Source organism: Corvus moneduloides, chromosome 14, assembly GCF_009650955.1.
Source record: "Corvus moneduloides isolate bCorMon1 chromosome 14, bCorMon1.pri, whole genome shotgun sequence".
Classification (NCBI taxonomy): Eukaryota; Metazoa; Chordata; class Aves; order Passeriformes; family Corvidae; genus Corvus; species Corvus moneduloides.
In genome coordinates this window covers 20,037,031-20,048,897 of record NC_045489.1, presented here as the reverse complement: position 1 = coordinate 20,048,897, position 11,867 = coordinate 20,037,031, and the positions used below count along the sequence as shown (strand labels likewise).

The 11,867-nt window shown below is 59.3% G+C and overlaps 1 protein-coding gene across 1 annotated transcript; it reads left to right on the top strand.

Moving 5' to 3' along the window:
• The first annotated feature begins 250 nt into the window (after positions 1–250).
• Positions 251–10,742, top strand: ARHGAP36 (Rho GTPase activating protein 36). Its single transcript, XM_032124361.1, has 11 exons — positions 251–1,019; positions 3,221–3,390; positions 5,020–5,082; positions 6,061–6,317; positions 6,854–7,049; positions 7,587–7,642; positions 7,799–7,949; positions 8,417–8,565; positions 8,907–9,077; positions 9,288–9,385; positions 10,188–10,742. The coding sequence occupies exons 2-11, from the start codon at positions 3,276–3,278 to the stop codon at positions 10,315–10,317; spliced, it is 1,386 nt and encodes a 461-aa protein (XP_031980252.1). The 5' UTR covers positions 251–1,019; positions 3,221–3,275; the 3' UTR covers positions 10,318–10,742.
• Positions 10,743–11,867: the final 1,125 nt, after the last annotated feature.

Below are 11,867 nucleotides of genomic sequence, written 5' to 3'. Positions count from 1 at the left end.
AGGCAGAGATCCCCAAACAAGCAGGAGCTGCTGAGGTTAAAGGGGAGCCTGGGGATAGCCCAGGCCCTCCTGAAGGAAAGATGCTCTGGAGATACCGAGCTGGCACAGGGTGCCCAGAGCAGCTGGGGCTGCCCCTGGATCGCTGGCAGTGTCCAAGGCCAGGCTGGACATTGGGGCTTGGAGCACCCTGGGATAGTGGAAGGTGTCCCTTCCTATGGCAGGGGTGGAATGAGATGAACTTAAAGGTCATTCCAACCCAAACCATTCCATGATCATGGGCCAGGAGCCTGGCTGTGGCCCCCGAGGGCTCGTGGATGTGTTAATGGGCAAGGGAGTGCCAATTTTGGGTGTTGGTGGAGGTTTGGAAGGCTCTCCAAGGTCTGTAACCTTCCAGGAACAACCTGAGCTGTAGATCCACCTGATCAGGGCTGTGAGCTCCTCAACACCAGAGCTCTACAGGGAACCTGGATGTGGAGAGCACCCGTGTGCCCAGGCTGTGCCAGCCCCCGCCAGACCCTCAGTCACCGGGAAGATGCCATGAGGGAGCACCAGGAGGGTCTGCACAGAGAGCTGAGGTGGAAACCACCCACTGGCCCTCATCAGCCAGCCCAGGCAGCACGTTCCCAGCACATTCCCAGTGCAGGGTTCACCTGCCAGCACAGCCGATGCTTCGGGGGTGTCCTGGTCACCCTCGGGTGGGAGCGGGGAAGCCGAGGATGGAGGGGATTGAGCAATGGCCGATCCCTGCCAAGGCTCAGTGTCCAGCGTGGGAAGCGCGGCTCCTTCCATCCAACCCTGCCCTCTCTCCACACGCTGTTTCTGGCTCTCATTTCTTTGGCAGAAAATTCACATTCTCATCCCCTCTCTCCTCCCCTCAGCTCTGGCAGCTCCTTTCCATCACTTCCCCACTTCTCCTCCCGCCTGTGGGCTGGGAAGGGCCCCTGGAGCCATTGAGGAGACGCTGCTGTGAAAACCTTCATCCCAAAGGAAGAGCCAGGAGCTGCTGGTCCTGCTGCGAGGTAAATGTGGGCCCTTTGTTCCAGCGGGGAAGAGAGAAACTCTGCTGCTGAGACTGGGGGAGCAGCCACTGCTCCTTGGGAATGGAGGGGGCTGGACTGAGTTTTCCCCATGAGATTTCCTGAAAAAGCACTGGTCCTGTTTTGAGTGAGTGAGATTCCTGCTCTTGCATCCCCTCCAAAGGAGGATTTCTGTGGGGCTCTGGCTTTGCCCCCACTGTGGGCTGGCATTTCCTTCCCTGTGGGGAGCCCCGGGGCCTGTCCAGGCTGGTGAGTTCTCCTGTCCCATGGGATCTGCAGGGATCACTGATCCCTGTCCCCTGCAGGGACACCCACGTTGCTCTTATGCCTCTGGGTTGGAGGTGCTGGTCCCCATCTCAGCTGTTCCCAGGGATGTAAATCCACACCCGGGGTGAGAAGCAGGGGCAGGTGTTTGGGGTTAACTCCTGGAGGATGAGCTTTGGGAGTGCCAGTGCTGGTGGCACGTCACAGCGCTCTTCGAGTGGTGCCTGTGGTCGGGCAGATAAACAGCAGCTTGTCCAGGCTTCTCCTTCCTGCCTTTCCTTCCTGCCTTCCCTCTGCTGCTCCCTCTCCTAACTGGGATTCCTCCTCCTCCTCCTCACCCCATGGCAGCTGCGACCCCCAGGGCTCTGCTCAGGCAGGGGCTGTGGCCGTGGGCTCCGCCAGAGAGTGGAGCTTCACCTGCACAAAGGTAATTCCCTGCAGTGTCTGGGGGTTTGTCCGTCCATCCATCCATCCATCCATCCATCCATCCACGGCAGAGCTGCTCCCGCCCTGCTGGGAGCTCCCGGTGCAGCAGAGGCACAGGAGCTGTCTCTGGCATGTGGAGATGCTCTCACCGGGGACAGCCAAGGAGTCACGGGCTCCGGGCTGTCCCGAGGGAGCAGGATGGAAGTTGTAAAATTCCCTGCATTGCGTCTCTTGAAGTTGACAGAGGGCAGGGTTGGATGGGATATTGGGAAGGAATTGTTCCCTGGGAGGGTGTGAGGCCCTGGCACAGGGTGCCCAGAGCAGCTGGGGCTGCCCCTGGATCCCTGGCAGTGCCCAAGGCCAGGCTGGATGGGGCTTGGAGCTCCCCAGGACGGTGGAAGGTGTCCCTGCCCGGGGCAGGGGTGGCACTGGATGGGCTTTGAGGTCTCTTCCAACCCAAACCAGTGTGGGATTCTGTGATGTAGCTGAATTCCCTCTTCGGTGTGTCCTTACGGGGAGCTCTGAACAGCTCTTTTATATTTGTTTTCTTCTTTAGTTTATGTAATTTCTAAAGACCTTTAGAAACTGGAATTTCAAACCTGGCCAGAAGGAACCAGTCTCAGGAGCTGGAGGGGGTGGCAGCCCTGGCTGAGGCTGACAAAGGAGCCCTGTCCCGTTCCTGGGGGTCTCACCCTCATCCCTTGACACTTCCAGGCATTTATTTTTCATTCTTGCCTTAAGCCTCTTCGGGGAGGCTCCTTTCAGAGCCCGTACTCTGACCTCCGTCCTGTCTTCCCTCTGGGCTGCTGCTGCTCTTTGGACCGTGCCGGGCGGTGCCGGTGCTGGGGCGGTGGCACAGGTGGCAGCAGGAGGAGGTGGCACCGGCTGGAGGCAGCCAGGTCAGTGTGGGGTGAGGAACCAGCTCCCTGTGCGGGCTCTCCCAGAGCCTGCACACAACAGGGAGGGCTCCCCAAAGCTCTGGGACAGGGGATGGGGTGTCCAGGCTGTGTCCATGGGCTGTGGTCCAGCCCGTGCTGGGGGTAAAGGGCTTTGGCACCTCTGGTCATGTGATTTAAAAGAGATCAATCAGAACTGTGGAACTGCTTGGGTTGGGAGGGACCTTAAAGCTCATCTCGTTCCATGCAGGGACACCTTCCACTATCCCAGGATGCTCCAAGCCCCGTCCAGCCTGGCCTTGGACACGTCCAGGGACAGAGCAAACACAGCTGCTCTGGGCACCCTGGGCCGGGGCCTCCCCACCCTCACAGGGAGGAATTCCTTCCCAATATCAAGTCTAAGTCTCTTCTCCTGATGCCTCCAAGGGTTTTGCTCGGAAGGCTGAAGTGAGATGATGTGGTTGGGGCATCTGCAGCCCCACTGGCTCCTTGGAGAGGTGACAGAGGGACAAGTGTCTCCTGCAAAGACCCCCAGGGGTGTTCCCGGCGCCTTCTCTCCTAAAGCCGGTGTCGCTGCCGTGTGTTCCTTTCACACAGGTCTGTTTTCCAGAGGATCTTTGGCTCGGCCCCTGTGCCAGGCCCCGGCCCTGGGATGCAGCCCGTGGCCCTGCAGAGCCTGTCCGAGCTGGAGAGGGCCAGTCTGCAGGAGCTGGCGCTGTTCTGGCTGCAGGAGAGGCTGCTCGTGGGGCACCTCAGTCTGGACAGAGGTACAGGAGGGACAGGATGGGACAGGATGGGACAGGATGGGACAGGAGGGAGGGGAGGGAGGGGATGGGAGGGGGGCTGAGGCTGAGCCATTCATGCTGCTCACCCCCGCACCACAGCCCGGGGCGATGGTTATGGAAAGACATTTGTGACACTTTTTGGTCCATTTTATTTCTCATTCCTGCTTTGTTCTGAGCCCCGAGGGCCTGATCAGCCTGTGGAGGGGTTTGCATGTCCACAGCAGTGTGAGAACATGACCCTCCAAACCCAAACCAGATGTGACAACTCAGCGAGGGCTCCACTGGGATTGTCTGAGTGCCCTTGGGATGGGATTTGCTGCTCGGATCCGCGTCCAGCACTAAGTCCCAGTGCTGGAAAGGGGCATGTGAGACAGTGGGTAATGCACTGGGACATTGAGGGTGGATCAGTTTAGGAGCTGAGTACAGAGGCCCTGTCAGGGTTGCCAGGGCTGCCTGTATCCCCCATCAGCAAGCCCAGAGAGCTGCGGTTCCTCAGACTCCTTCCCAAATTCACTTCTTACCCCCTTGATGTGCCTCCTCTGCCCTGGGCCATGTCCCAGCAGGGCAGGGGATGCTACCAGCTCACCAGATCTGGGGCTGGGGGGTGCAGAGGGAGCTTGGGGGTCTCCAGCCCCCCTTCCCCTCACAGCAGCCCCAAGGATGGAGGCCCCAGGTCTCTGGAACCTCTCCCAGGGACGGAGCATCTCCCAAAGCCCAGCCTCACACCGAGCACCAAGCGCCTGAGGGGACACCCGAGTTTGGTTTCCCCTTAATATTCCGAAGATTTCATGCCATGAAATGGCTTCATGAAGAGTCCAGCACAGCTCCCCTCTCCCTCCCAGAACTCCCAGTTGCTCCAGGGCTGCAGCCCCAGTCCCTGGAGGACTCTGACCACAAACATCCTGATTCCTTTTCTGTTTTATTTCGGGCTGCTGTGATCCCCCTTGCAGTGACACCCTCCAGCAGCAGCTTCTCTAGGGACCAGTGCAGTGCCAAAAACAACCCCAGACCCCAATATTTCCTTCCTGGTTGGTCAGCGTGCTGCTGGATAATTTATGTTGGCTTCCACACTCACGTTCCTCATTCCAGCTGTCAGAGCTTTCCTCTAAGGCTTACAAAATAACCCAAACAAGTAGATATAAGCTGTTCCTAGGAAGAGAATTCCTCAGGAATGAGGAGTATGAGCCAGAATAGGGGGATGTGTCCTGGAAGGATTTAGGGTGGGCAGTGACCGAATTCTCTGTTCACTGCTGCTGGATGTGTGAGGTGGGAGTGCTCCAGAGCAGGATGGGAGTTGTGATGGTGTTTTGTACAACTTTGTGCCCCATAAAACATTCCCCAAAGCCTTTCTGGGCCACACTGCTCGTGTGGTGCCGCGGGGTCCCTCCATCCCTTCACCGGGGGAGGACGGTGCCCATCTCTAGGAATGTCCATCTCCAGGGCTGTTCCCTGGCCAGCTGCTGCCCACCACGTGTCCCGGGGGACTCCTGGACCCCCTCGGGGCTGTGGCTGTCACTGCAGTGTCCCCAGGCTGGAGGCTGCAGAGGGACAGGGAGCCTGTGCTGAACCAGCCCCAAAATGCTGGTGCTGAACCTGCCCTTCTCCTCGCAGATGGCTCCAAAGGCATTAAATCCATCCGGCAGAAGCTGGAGAGCTTCTCAAAGGAGAGGAAAGGTGAGCAGCCTCCCTGTTACCCTGCTTTGGTCCCTGCTCTCAGGGGAACTGGTGATTTTTGGTGAGGTGGGAGGTGCCCGAATCCAGCAGGATGCTTCATCCCAGGTTGTTCTGCTGTTCCTGGGGTGGCACGAGCTCCATCAAGCCTGGAAGGCACAGACAGGTGTGTGGAATATGAACCTGCATTTCCAAGCTGTACACCTGGAAATGTGTCTCTCTGCCCATTTTGCCCCAATCTTGCTGCTTCCAGTCCTATTTTATCGTCCCTTGAAGGACCTCGGTGACAATCCCAGGGCACACAGAGCCCTAGAGCAGAGCCAGGTGGGAATGAGCTTCCCCACACCAGCACGAAGCCCACTCAAGGGAACGACTGACCTTGATGCCTCCTATTTTACCAAATGGATTCGTGGCTCTGCTCCGGGTGTGAAACCCCAGGGCAGTGCAGAGGCTGGGGGTGAGGAGAGCCCTCCTTGCTAGGGGGGTGGACAGGGACAGTTATTTGGGAAAAATGCCACGAATACCTAGACTTTTCTTGAGCAGACGTAGCCGAGGCAAACCCTGTAGAGAATTGGAGGTTAGAATTTGGGAAGGTGATTCATGAAGCTGTTGCTTCATAGACCCCATGGCATCTTCATGGAGCTGTACCCAGTTAAAGAAAGGAGAAACTCCAGGAGAAACTGGGAAAGGCTCCAGCAAGCTCACTGCCGAGAGCAGCTGTCCTTGGTGTCTCCTTCCTCTTCCTCCAGCACCCCATTTCCCACACCGTGCCCTCCCCGCTCGGCTCTTTGGCCCCCGGGGTCCCAGCACACCTTTCCTGCTCTCCAGGAGGAGCAGCTCCCTTCGGGCTTGCCTGGCTCCTTGGGAATGCACCACCGGCTCCAGGTGCTCCCAGGGGCAGGAACGCTGGGCTGCACAGAGCAGCTCCCTCAGCGGCGATGCCTTTCCCTCCCTCCCTCCCTCCCTCCCGTGTTTCCCCAGACTGCTCTCCCCACACCTTCGGGGTCCCACTCCCCCAGGTCATCGCCAACGACCGCGCCTGCCGGCAGCTGCAGGAGGCCGTGGGGAAGAGCCGCCGGCTCTGCCTGGAGGTGGAGGCCACAGTGACGAGATTCCGGGCTCAGAGGCAGCGGAGATTGGGAATGGGCACCAGCTGCATCCGGGCACCCGACGGGGGCTTCCCAGAGGAGCCGCTGTCCCCAGCGCTGCTGGACAAGAGCTCCTGGAGCCAGCGGAGGGTATGGTCCCCAAAATGGGCCGGGATGGTGCTCTGGGATGGGGAGTCTGAATTCAGCGATAAATGGGAATTTCCGGGATCTTTTCTTACTGACTGAGTCGGTTGTGTCCCAGGCTGGGCCGATCCCAGTCTGTCCTCAGGGAAAGGGTGATGCCCCCAGTCCCCTCAGAGATGGACTCTGAGGAGTGGGAGGCCTTCACTAGCGCAGCTCTTATGGAGCTGAGGTTACCAGGGGACATTTAAGGGTCCAGAGGGCAGGGAGAGATGAGACATGGGGAAGGAATTGTTCCCTGGGAGGGTGGGGAGGCCCTGGCACAGGGTGCCCAGAGCAGCTGGGGCTGCCCCTGGATCCCTGGCGGTGTCCAAGGCCAGGCTGGACATTGGGGCTTGGAGCTCCCCAGGATGGTGGAAGGTGTCCCTGCCCATGGCAGGGGTGGCACTGGGTGCTGTCCTTTCCCAGAAGCCCCCAAGGTCGCGGCAGTGATGGTTCTGTGGGGTCATTCCTGCCACCTGCAAACCCCCTCTGCCCCATCGCAGGGGGCCATGTCCGTGGATTCCATCACGGACCTGAGTGACGACACGTCCGAGCTGCTGGAGGCACTGCAGCTCTCACACCCGCACGAGCTGGACCCTCGCAGGAGCCGGGGCAAGAAGAAGGCGCTGAGCCTGAACCCCATCAGCTGGCAGGTGCCACGGATCGTGGACAGGTGCTGCACTCACCTTGAGACGCATGGTAAGGGCTGGAAAAGCTCCCGGTGTGGTCACTGGGACATCCTGGCCTGGGCACCCCCAGGGTGGGAGGAGGCACCTGGTTTAGTGGGCATCGTGGGAGTCACCCGAAGGTTGGACTCGATGGTCTTGGAGGTTTTCCAGCCTTAATGATTCTGTGAGTCCTGGGTAGGGCATCTCCCAAAAAGCCTCCTGTGGGGAGTGCTCTGGGCTGGATGCAGCGCCAGAGGGGAATGTCACTGAGAGGAGAATGTCACTGAGAGGGGAATGTCACTGTGTGTGCCAGTGACCGTCTCCTGGGGCCTTAACTCCTGCTGCACATCCAGCCCTCACTCACAGTGACTGGAGGGATGAGATCTCCTCCCTTCCCTCAGACAACCCAAGGAAATCTCACGGCTCCACAGCCTTTCCTTTTCCTCACTGCCTGGAGAAGGGAGAGCCATGCAGGAGGAGCCCTGCCACAGTGCTGAGGTGCTCCCAGGAGCAGTCGGGCTGGCAGGGAGCCGTGGGAAGGCACAGCACTAACCTGTCTGTCCCCCAGGGCTCCAAACAGTCGGCATCTTCCGTGTCGGGAGCTCCAAGAAAAGAGTCCAGCAGGTAAAGGGGACACTCGCTGCATCCTCTGGCTGTGCCTTGTCAGGGACAGAGGTTTGCATGGATGGGGATGGATAGAGCTGACACTGGTGTGGAGAGGTCTAAAACAGACCAGAACCAACTGTGATTTTCCTCCTCCTCATTTCTTCCGTCTCCAAGCTGAGGGAAGAGTTTGACCGAGGGCTGGATGTTTTCTTGGATGAGCATCAAAGTGTTCATGATGTGGCTGCCCTGCTCAAAGAGTTTCTGCGGGATATGCCAGATCCCCTGATCCCCAGGGAGCTCTACGGCGCCTTCCTCAGCACAGCCAGTGAGTACCTGTGGGGCAGAGCCTGCACAGTCGCAGGAGGATTTGTGCTGGGGGCACCTTAAATCTTGTGGGCACCTCTCACTAGGTCAGGTTGCTCCCAGTCCTGTCCAACCTGACTTTGGACACTGCCAGGAACGGATCCTTCCTCACCACCCTTCTTTTCCAAAGCCTCTGGACAGCGATGGGGTGGGTGTTGTGTTGTCTGGCACTGGCATCTGCAGTTACTGTCACCTGTGGGTTCGGTGGGGGCTTGGTTTGGTTTCTTAAAAACTGAATTATAAAAATCCCTCTGGTCCAGGACAATCTGACTGGGGCTGTGCAATATCCAATATCCTCAGCCCTTGCTGGGTTCCCCATCCCGTGGGATGAAGGGTGGGACAACATCCTGGCTCATTCCCACACACGTGGAGGAGGGCTGGAGGTGCCTGCTGGGCTGGGATCCCCACTGACCACTGCCCTCTGCCCAGCCATGGAGGGGCCGGCGCAGCTGGACACGCTGCAGCTGCTGCTGTTCCTGCTGCCCCCGTGCCACAGTGACACCCTGCTCCGGCTCCTGCGCTTCCTGGGTGAGGTGGCCCGGCATGCTGAGAGCTCCTGGGACCCCGAGGGCCGCGAGGTAAGGCTGATCCAGGGCGAGCTGCACGGGGAAGGGGCGCTCGGGCTGCTGCAGCTGGAACCGAGCAGCTGCAAGCCTGGGTGAAGCCTTTGGGAAAAAACAAATCTTTCAGGGAATCCCGGGATCCCTGAGGTTGGAAAAGGTGGGAGGGTGAGGCAGGTGGGAATGGGACCCTTTGTGCTGGCCCTGCCACCAGCTCAGAGAGGACCTAACTGGACCCAGACCAACATCTCGCCCTCAGCTTGCCCTTGTGTTCCTGCCCTGGGGTGCGTGAGGGTATCCTGGGACATCCCATGCCAGTACATCCACAGTCCACAGGTTCCTGTTGTGCTTCCCTGTAGATCCCTGGGAATAAAATGACAGCTTCCAACCTGGCTACAGTCTTCGGTCCCAACATCCTGCAGAAGGAGAAGCCTGGAGAGAAAGATGCCGGTGCCCTGAACTTTGAGGACAGTGCTGCCATAATCCTGGTGCTCCAGAGGCTCATCGAGCACCACCACTCCCTGTTCATGGTACGTGGGGCTCCTCAGGGCGGCTCCTCTGGGCCCTCCTTCCCTCTGAACTCTTCCAAGAGTAGCAGGGGAGAGGTGTGTGGGGTGTGACACCAACACGCTGGGCCTGTGACCACATCTCATCCTGGAGCCCCTCCAGTGCCCTCGGCTGTCTCTGCTCAGCCTCCTGCCAAGAGGAGCTCCTCGAGTGACGTGGCTGCGTCTCCCCAGGTCTCTCCAGAAATGCAGTGTGACGTCCTGAGGAGGCTGTTCCAGACAGACCCTGATGTCATCGAGTACTTGCTGCGCAGGAAGTTCCCCGACGTGCCGTAAGTGCCGCAGGGGCTCCTCGGGGCACCGGGACAAGGACAGCGCACCCTGCTCATCGTCCTGCAGATTTCTCCTTCCTACACTGCTTCTGGCCAGGAGCTCCCCAGCAAAAGCCCTTCCCACCCCAGCATGCCCATTCCTCCGAGCTCCCAGTTCTCGCTGTTTCCTCCCCGGCCTGTGCCAGCTCTCTCCAGAGCTCTCGGTATCCACACGGCTCCTGTCCAACCCCTCCCCTGCTGCTGCCTCTTGCTGTCACACACTGATGCCTGCTCCATCACCCGCCTTCTCCTCCATCCTCCATGTCCACATTCCCACGCAGTTTTTGCCTGCCCCGTGTGTCTATGGGTGGCTGCCAGCTCTGTCCATATGTCCACATTCCAGGTGCAAGGTGGGACAGTCCCATCGGGGCTCAGAACTGGAGCTTGTGCCCTTCCCTGTGGTTGGGTGGCTAAAAGGACCTCGTGTCCCATGAGCTGGGTCCACCACGGCACCTTCAGCAAGCACGAATTGTCCCGTGGGAAGGGTTTTCCTGGACCACAGGCCACTTCCATACCAGTTTGGATGGGGCTTGGAGTAACCTGGTCTAGTGGAAGGTGTCCCTGCCCATGGACTAGATGGTCTTCAAAGTCCCTTCCAACCCATCTGTGCCACAGCTTCTTGTCTGCCTTCACCTTCCTTTCGGGGCTGTCTGGAGATGGCAGCCTTTGGGACCTTTGGGATCACTGCTGGAGCCCGTTTGGGAGTGCAGCAGGCAATAGAAGCATTTGCAGACAGCATCTCTGCCTCTTTTTGCTTCCTTAGGAGCCCAGAGCGTGAGGATCCCGGGGAGGACCCTGCTCCGTCCGGCTGGACGCGCAGCGTGGAGCGAGGCTCGGTCTCCTCGGAGCTGTACAGCAACGTCTCCTTCTTAAACCTGGATGTTGGCATCTAGCGAGCCCTGGCCAGCCCCTCTGGACAAAACCAGGCAGCTTTTCCCAGCAAAACCCAGTCCCTGCCTTGCTTTGGGGGCAGCCCCTGCGCCTGTGCCGTGGGGGCAGAGCTGTGCTCGGGGCTCTCCTGCCAGGCCGTCACCTCCTCCCTGCAGGCCCAAAGGCCACCGTCCCCTCAGCACAGCCCTCCCTGCCCCCTCCTTCCTCACAGGACCTTGGGGACTGGGTTTCCATCCCTAGAGCTGGGGACATTGGAGCATCCCTCTTGGGAGGAAAGGCTGAGGGAGCTGGGACTGTTCAGCCTGGAGAAGGCTGAGAGGGACCTTATCAATGTACCCACATGCTTTTGTAAGGGCCTGGAGGGACAGGACACAGGGAGCGGCTGCCCACTGCCAGAGGGCAGGGCTAGATGGGATACTGGGAGAAATTCTTCCCCGTGAGGGCGGAGAGGCCCTGGCACAGGCAGGGACACCTTCCACTGGACCAGGCTGCTCCGAGCCCCATCCAGCCCGGCCCTCTGGCCTTGGACATTTCCAGGGATGAGGCAGCCACAGCAGGGCACTTTTGAGGGTAAAACAGCACTTCTGCAAACACACCCAGGCTGGAATGATTGGCAGAACCACAGCACAGGGAGGGAGGGGGATGTTTAAAGGGCTGAAGCTCCATCACTTGTTCACTCCATGCAGGTTTTCCTACATTCACATCCAGAGCTCGTGCATGGATCATATCCCATGGTTGTAGGTGATCTTTAAGGTCCCTTCCAACCCAAATCCTTCTGTGAGGGGCAGAACAGGGAATTGCAGCTGGAGCCAGCGCCCCAGGAAGCTTTGGGCTGCTGGAATGGTCCCATCACAGAGCCATGGCTTTGGGCACATCTGGTAGCTCTGAGGGGATCATGAAGGACTGGATGAGCCTTTCCATGTTGCTGGCCTGAGAGGGAGGAGAGATTCCATGTTCCACATTCCACCACAGCCTGCACCCAGCCCTGGTCTGAAGGCACCCAGACCTTCTCAGGCGCCCTGCTCAGGGCTGGGCTCTTTTTCTGCAAAGGTCCCTTCCCTGCGCATGGGTACAGTTGGGATGGGTGGGGAAGCATTTCCCGGAGGAGCTTGTGCTGTGAGATAGCTGGTGAGACCCCCTGGGAGCTGATAAGCTCCAGAGAGCAGCAGAGCTGTTGAGTCTGGAGGAACAGATAAATTTGGGACACCATGAGGCCACAGAAGGTTCCAGAGGCCACCGGCACAGTCGAGTGTCATCTGTGAAACCAACACTGTGTCCAGCCACTGCTCAGGGTGGGACTGTGCCTGCTGCCAGAGCAGCCCCCAGCCTTTCAAATTCCTTCCTAGGGTGGGCAGGCCCTGGCACAGGGTGCCCAGAGCAGCTGGGGCTGCCCCTGGATCCCTGGCAGTGCCCAAGGCCAGGCTGGACATTGGGGCTGGGAGCAGCCTGGGACAGTGGGAGGTGTCCCTGCCCGGGGCAGGGGGTGGAACTGGATGGGCTTTAAGGTCCCTTCCCACTCAAGCTGTTCTGTGATTCCATGACTCTAGGACGG

Coding starts and splice junctions, on each gene's coding strand:
- ARHGAP36 (XM_032124361.1), top strand. CDS start 3,276: ATGCAGCCCGTGGCCCTGCAGAGCCTGTCCGAGCTGGAGAGGGCCAGT. Junction 3,391..5,019: donor GCACCTCAGTCTGGACAGAG/GTACAGGAGGGA, acceptor TTCTCCTCGCAG/ATGGCTCCAAAGGCATTAAA. Junction 7,950..8,416: donor CGCCTTCCTCAGCACAGCCA/GTGAGTACCTGT, acceptor CCCTCTGCCCAG/CCATGGAGGGGCCGGCGCAG.